Raw genomic sequence first — 8,085 nt, forward strand, 5'->3', positions numbered from 1 at the left:
CACGCTGTATCTGACCGCATGCTGTCACTATCCTCGAAGCTTTTAATGGGGACACTATGGAGGAGATTTTTTTCTGTGTGTAATGGTGAGGTGTTGAATGTTATCCTGTCTCAGTTGGGGGAACACTCTTGGTACTAACGAGAAAGTCATTGTTCCCTTTTTGCTTTCACTTTGCGATTTGTCCAGTTTGAAGCGAGCATTCACTCAGGGTCTTTCAGGAGAGAATTTATCTACCAATGAGGTAATAGCACCATGACCAACCCTGTCCGATCATGGCCTAGAATCTCTCTTGGCTGAGCAAATCTTGTATCCTATTTGTGAACAGTAAAAGCCCAGAAACAGAGAGTTTGTGATTTGATTGTGTTGATGATTTTTGGATTACCATTGGTCAGGATACTAGAGGGATCTCCCCTGCCCTTTTTCTACTTCAAGTCAGTGGATTGTTTAGACATTTGAGAACGTGTTGAATTTTGGTTTCACAGCTCAAGTGAAAGACAGCTTCTCTGACTGTGCAGTATCTGAAGATTCAGCCAAGACTGTTTGGAGCTTGAGATTCTGATCACAGTCCCACAAACCACACTTCCTGCTTGACTCTGCTCATCTATTTGATCTTAAACGAAGATCCAATCGCTCCTCATCCTGCTCCAAACTGAATTGAAATGGCATCTCATTCCTCAGAGATCTATTTCTGGTAATTAATGGACCAGATACTGAGCTCCTACACTTTGGCACTGCCTCCCTAAAACTACCTCAGCTTGTTTAAACATGTTCTTCATATCATCCTATTCAATATCCTTCTTATTATTCATAGCACATCGTTCAATACTCTTTCACATCTCCATTAAATATGTTTTATATCACTGTATTCAATATCCTTTATATAACCCCATTCAATATCTTTCATACCACCCAATTCAATATCCTCATATCTCTCCATTGAATATCCATTGGCCATCTCTCCTGTTTCATATTTTCCTTCACGCCTCGGTAAAGAAGCTCTGGACATGGATAATGCTCAATGCAATTCTTAACTGATTTGTGTTGACAGCTTTCTCCTACCTCCAGTGGAATTAAATACAAAGTGTCCTGCAGTGTCTTTCATCGCGTAATGTCCCACATGATGAATGCAGGTTCCATTCCTAACAATGAAAGGAGAAAGCATGGAGATAAACTTTTTGGAGAACAGAACTGCAGTATTACTACAATCTGGCCACGTTTTAGACAGCAGCAAGCCAGAGATGTGGTGGTGAAGCAGTAATGAACATGGGATCTGGTAGTGGGTCTGTTGTGCTGGGTATCTAGTTGTCCATCTCTCGCTCCAAGGGATCTTGTGGTAAATCAGCTATTGAGTGTCACGCACTGGGGTTTCTGGTGAAGAGTCTCTAATCCTGGGGCATCTGATGGTGAGTCTCTCGTGTTGTGGGCTTTGATGGTGAGATTCTAGCCCTGGGGCATCTGGTGTACTCTTGAATGTTGGGGATCTGACAGTGAGTGTTTCGTCCTGGAAGATGTGATTGTGGGACTCTGGTGCTGGAAGGTCTGATGGTGAATCTCTAGTTCTTTGGGATCTAGTGGAGTCTCCGGTCCTGGGGATCTGACGGTAATTCTCTGGCTCTGTTGGATCTAATGGTGAGACTCTAGTCCTGTATCCGATGGTGAGACTTTAGTGCTGGAGGGTCAGATTATGAACCACTAATGCTGGGGGATCGGGTTTTTACTTTCTGGTGCTAAAGATCTGACAATAGGTCTCTAGTGCTGCTGAATCTGTTGGTGGGTCGGTGTTGTAAGGGAATCTGTTGGCGATTCTGTATTGTTGCTGGATCTGTTGGTGGGTCTATATAATTAGGGTAACTGTTGGTGGGTCTGTATTGTGAGAGATTTTTAAAATGTATTTGTGGAATATGGGCGTCACTGGCTGGCCAGCATTTATTGCCCATCACCAGTTGCCTTTGAGAAGGCAATGGTGAGCTATCTTCTTGAACCAGTAGCTGTTTGTTGGCCCATATTGCCTTGAGAATTCGGGATCTTGACTAGAGACAGTGAAGGAGCAACAATATATTTCCAAGTTAGGATGGTGAGTGGCTTGGAGGGGAACTTGCACCCAGTGGTGTTCCTAAATATCTGCTGTCCTCCTCCTTCAAGATAGAAGGGGGTCATGGGTTTGGAAGGTGTTGCTAAGAATTATTGGTGCACTTCTGCCATGCATCTTGTAGATAGTACACAATGCTGCTACTGAGCATTGGTGGGGGAGGAAGTGGCTACTTGCAGGTGTGGTGCCAGTCACGTGGACAAGCTTTGGGGAGTCAGGAGGTGAGTTACTTACCAGAATATTCCTAGCCTCTGACCTTCACTGTGTTTATGTGGTGAGTCCAGTTAAGTTTCTTGTCAATGCTAACCCTCAGGCAGGAGAGGGGATTTCAATCATGGTAACACCATTGAATATCAAGGTGGTTAGATGGCTCTTATTGGAGAAGGCGATTGCCTGGAAATTTAGTGGCATGAATGTTACTTGCCATGTGCCAGCTCAAGCCTGGATATTGTCCAAACGTTGTTGCATGTGAACATGGACTGCTACAGTACATGAGGAATCACAAATTTGGTTCAGGTCCTGGAGGCAGTCAGAGAGGTCACGAGGTCACCAGGAAGCAGCAGAGCCTATTGGGATACGTGAATATACATTTTAAAGTATTTACTTTCAGGTTGGGTGTTGTTTAGCTCGTGGAGGCTGTCGGAGAGGTCACAAGGTTACATATTTGGGTGGTTGCTTTACATGAAACACTTCTAGGGTAGTGTCTCCCACCCATCGTCCACCTCTAACCAAACAAAATGTCCTGTGCATCGGTTGATAAGGTGACAAGTGTTTTCTTTCATGTTTCATTTTTTCAGCGATCTGTTTGGGAATTCAGAAGTAGTGGGAATGGAGGTCAGGGCAGTTGAATGTTCCCCCTGCAGTATGTGGGAGGTAAGGGTCGCCTCTGGTTTCCCTGCTGACCTCTTTGTGGGAAGTGCATCCAACTCCAGCTCCTCGAGAACTATGTTCAGCTAATTTGGGAGGTGGAGGGGGTTATTGAGAGGAGCTACAGGGAGGTAGTTACTCCACAGCCACATGAAGAAGGTAGATGGGTTACCGTCAGGGGTAGGAAAGGGAGCTGGCAGGCGGTACATGGATCTCCTGTGGTGGTTCCCCTCAACAACTAGTATACCATTTTGGATGCTCTTTGGGGGTGGGGTTGTTAAACTAATGCAGCAGGAGGATGAAAACCTGAATTGTACTTCCAATGTATGGGTGGTTGAGGGTAGTGAGGCAGGGGTAGGTGTACAGGCCGCAAGCGGGCACCGGCAGACAGGATGTTGGTGTGAAGTGTGTGTACTTCAATGAACGTGCAGCATGGGTTGGTGCCTGGGATTTCGATGTTGTGGCCATTTTAGAGAAATGGCGAGAGGAGGGACAGGAATGGTTATTGCAGGTTCCAAGATTTAGATGTTTCAGTAAGAACAGAGAAGATAGTAAAAAAGGGGGGTAGGACATTGTTCATCAAGGGTAGTATTACAGCAGCTGAGATAACATGTGAGACTCATCCACCGAGGTAGCTTGGGCTGACGTTAGAAACAGGAATGAAGAGATCACCCTGTTGGGAGTTTTCTATAGGCTTCTGAATTGTTCCAGGGATGTAGAGGAAAGGATAGCAAAGATGATTCTTGATAGGAGCAAGAGTAACAGGGTAGTTGTTATGGGCACTTTAACTTTCCCAACATTTACTGGGAATACTATAGTTCAAGTAGTTTAGATGGATCAGTTTTTGTTCATTGTGTACAGGAGGGTTTTCTGACACAGTATGTAGACAGGCCAACAAGGGGAGATGTCATATTGGATTTGGTACTGGTAATGAACCTGGCCAGGAGTTAGATTTGGAGGTAGGTGAGCGCTTTGGCAATAGTGACCACAATTCAGTTATGTTTACAATAGCAAAGGGCAGGGATAGGTATATACGACAGGGAAAGAAGTATAACTGGGTGAAGGGCAATTATGATGTGATTAAGCAAGATTTAGGATGCAAAGGATGAGGAAGGAAACAGCAGGGGATGGACACACTTCAAGTGTGGAGCTTATTCAAGGAACAGCTACTGTGGGTCCTTGATAAGTATACACCTATCAGGCAGGGAGATAGTTGTCGAGAGAGGGAGCCATGGTTTATGAAAGTTGAAGCCCTTGTCAAGAGGAAGAAGGCATATGTGAGGATGAGACGTGAAGACTCAGTTAGGGGGTTTGAGAGTTACAGGTTAGCCAGAAAAGATCGAAAGAGAGGGCTAAGAAGAGCCAGGAGGGGACATGAGAAATTGTTGGTAGATAGGTTCAAGGAAAACCCTAAGGCCTTCTATAGGTATATCAGGAATAAAAGAATGACTAGAGTAAAATTAGGACCAATCAAAGATAGTAGTGGAAAGTTGTGTGTGGAATCTGAGGACATAGGGGAAATGCTTAATGAATACTTTTAGTCAGTATTCACATTGGAAAAGTGCAATGTTAGTGAAAATACAGAGATACAGGCTACAAGATTAGATGGAATTGAGGTTGACAAAGAGGAGGTTTTAGCAATTTTGGAAGATCTGAAAATAGATAAGACCCTGGCTGGATGGGATTTATTCTCAGATTCTTTGGGAAGCCAGGGAGGAGATTGGTCTTTATGTCGTTATTATCGACAGGAATAGTGCCAGAAGACTGGATGATAACAAATGCTGTTCCCTTGTTTAAGAAGGTGAGTTGAGACAACCCTGGTAATTATAGGCCAGTAAGCCTTACTTCGGTTGTGGGTAAGGTGTTGGAAAACGTTCTTAGGAGAGAGGATTTATAATCGTCTGGAAAGGAATAATTTGATTAGAGATAATCAACACAGATTTGTGAAAGGAGGTCATGTCAAAAAAACCTTATTGATTTGGAGATGCTGGTGTTGGACTGGGGTGTACAAAGTTAAAAAATAACACAACACCAGTTTATAGTCCGACAGGTTTAATTGGAAGCATGCTAGCTTTTGGAGCAACGCTCCTTCATCAGGGACTATCACCTGATGAAAGAGCGTCGCTCCGAAAGCTAGTGTGTTTCCAATTAAACCTATTGGACTATAACCTGGTGTTGTGTGATTTTTAACCTTATTGAGTTCTTTGAGAAGGTAACAAAACAGGTGAATGAAGGTAAAGCAGTTGATGTGGTGTATATGGACCTCAGTGAGGTTCCACATGGTAGGCTATTTCACAAAATATGGAGTTTCAGGATTAAAGGTGATTTAGCTAATTGGATCAGAAATTGGCTAACTGAAAGAAGACAGAGGGTGGTGGTTGATGGGAAATGTTCACTCTGGAGTTCAGTTCCAGTGGTGTGCCACAAGGATCTGTTTGGGTCCACTGCTGTTGTCATTTTTATAAATGATGTGGGCGTAGAAGGATGGGTTAGTAAATTTGCAGATGACACTAAGGTATGCAGAGTTGTGGATGGTGCCGAAGGATGTTGTAGGTTACAGAGGGACATAGATAGGATGCAGAGCTGGGCGGAGAAGTGGCAAATGGAGCTTAATGCGGAAAAGTGTGAGGTACTTCACTTCGGAAGAAAGGACCGGAATGTAGAGTACTGGGCTAGTGGTAAAATTCTTGGACATGTAGATGAACTGAGAGATCTCGGTGTCCAGGTGCATAAATCCCAGAAAGTTGCCACCCAGGGTTGATAGTGTTGTTAAAAAGACATATGGCATGTTGGCATTTATTGGTTGGGGTATTGAGTTTCGGAGCCACGAGGTCATGCATCAGCTGTACAAGACACAGGTAAGGCCACACCTGGAGTATTGCGTACAGTTCTGGTTACTGCATCATAGAAAGGTTATGGAAGCTTTGGAAAGGGTTCAGAGGAGATTTACGAGGATGTTGCCTGGTATGGAAGGATGGTCTTACGAGAAAAGGCTGAGGGAACTGAGGCTGTTTTTGATAGAGAGAAGAAGTTTGAGAGGTGAATTAATCAAGACGTACAAGGTAATCAGAGGGTTAGATAGGATGGACAGTGAGAGCCTTTTTTCTCGAATGGTGAAGGCTAATATGAGGGGACATAGCTTTAAATTGAGGGGTGATAGATTTAGGACAGATATCAGGGTTAGTTTCTTTATTCAGAGAGTAGTAGGGGTGTGGAACAGCCTGCTTGCAACAGTAGTAGACTCACCAACGTTAAGGGCATTTAATTGGCATTGGACATACATATGGATAATAATGGAATATTGTAGGTTAGGTGGGCATCAGATTAATTTTACAGGTCGGCGCAGCATTGAGGGCTGAATGGCCTGTACTGCACTGTAACATTCACACACACACCCCGACATATATATATATATATTATACACACACATAAGTCTGTGGGGTGAACTTGCATTTGCAGATTCATTCTACTTTGTTCAAAAAGCACACAATCTGTAGGCAGTCGGTCCATGGGACATTGTATAAATTCCTACTTTGGAAATAGAACCAGTCTGATTAAAAATTGGGATACAGACAGACTCTAACCTCACACCTTTAATTGTCTGAGCTGAGATGTCACCACCTTTTATAAAATCTTAAGGTATCTCAGGAATGTGACTTGAAAGAAATTCTGAGATTTACATATTAATCAATCAAAGCCCATATCCCCATTCTAAATGATTAAGATTTAACAGCAATCTAGGTTTGTTCAATACATTGCATCAGTTGTATGGCATTTTGATCTTTTAATATAAATTCTGTGTCCTGTGATCCTGCCCCACTAGCTACTTGATGAAGGAGCGGTGCTCTGAAAGCTGATGCTCCAAATAAACCTGTTGGACTATAACCTCGTGGTGTATGATTTTTAAATCTTGTTAATCCCCGCACTTCACCCTGCACTGTCAGTTCCATGCATTACACAATTCCACACACTGCAAATTGCACTGTCAGTGCTACAGATTGTACACTGTATTGTCAGTTCCACACTCCACATACTGCACTGTCCATTAGATTAGATTACTTACAGCGTGGAAACAGGCCCTTTGGCCCAACAAGTCCACACCGACCCGTCGAAGCACAACCCACCCAGACCCATTCCCCTGCATTACCCCTTCACCTAACACTACAGGCAATTTAGCATAGCCAATTCGCCTAACCTGCACATTTTTGGATTGTGGGAGGAAACCAGAGCACCCGGAGGAAACCCACGCAGACACGGGGAGAATGTGCAAACTCCATGTGCAGACTGTTTAAGGAACAGTTGTTGCAAGTGATGAATAAATATGTTCCTCTGAGACAGGCAAGAAAGGGTAAGATAAAGGGACCTTGGATGACGAGAGCGGTGGAGCTTCTCGTCAAAAGGAAGAAGGTAGCTTACATACGGTGGAGGAAGCTAGGGTCAAGCTCAGCTCTAGAGGATTACAGGCAGGTGAGGAAGGAGCTCAAAAATGGTCTGAGGAGAGCCAGGAGGGGGCACGTGAAAGGCTTGGCAGAACGGATTAGGGAGAACACAAAGGCATTTTACACTTATGTGAGGAATAAGAGAATGGGCAGAGGAAGAGTAGGGCCGATCAGGGATAGCATAGGGAACTTGTGTGTGGAGTCTGAGGAGGTAGGGGAAGCCCTAAATTAATTTTTTGCTTCCGTCTTTACGAAAGAAACGAACTTTGTAGTGAATGAAACCTTTGAAGAGCAGGTGTGCACGCTGGAATGGATAGAGTTAGAGGAAGCTGATGTGCTGAAAATTTTGTCAAACATTAAGATTGAGAAGTCGCCAGGCCCAGACCAGATTTGTCCTCGGCTGCTTTGGGAAACGAGAAATGCAATTGCTTCACCACTTGCGAAGATCTTTGCATCCTCACTCTCCACTGGAGTCGTACCCGAGGACTGGAGAGAGGCGAATGTAATTCCTCTGTTCAAGAAAGGAAATAGGGAAATCCCCGGCAATTACAGACCAGTTAGTCTCACGTCTGTCATCTGCAAGATGTTAGAAAGGATTCTGAGGGATAGGATTTATGACCATCTGGAAGAGCATGGATTGATTAAAAGCAGTCAACTCGGCTTTGTGAGGGGCAGGTCATGCCTCACAAA

General features: G+C 44.0%; 1 protein-coding gene across 1 annotated transcript in view; it reads right to left on the reverse strand.

The window, feature by feature from the left end:
• The window catches only part of LOC122564692 (protein AMBP-like), a 40,492-nt gene that overhangs the window by 28,946 nt on the left and 3,461 nt on the right, over positions 1-8,085 (reverse strand). The window contains exon 3 of the mRNA XM_043719799.1: positions 1,060-1,139. Within this exon, the coding sequence (XP_043575734.1) occupies positions 1,060-1,139 (80 nt within the window). The remainder of the gene's footprint in view (positions 1-1,059; positions 1,140-8,085) is intronic.

Source organism: Chiloscyllium plagiosum, chromosome 30 (genome assembly GCF_004010195.1).
Source record: "Chiloscyllium plagiosum isolate BGI_BamShark_2017 chromosome 30, ASM401019v2, whole genome shotgun sequence".
Taxonomy (NCBI): Eukaryota; Metazoa; Chordata; class Chondrichthyes; order Orectolobiformes; family Hemiscylliidae; genus Chiloscyllium; species Chiloscyllium plagiosum.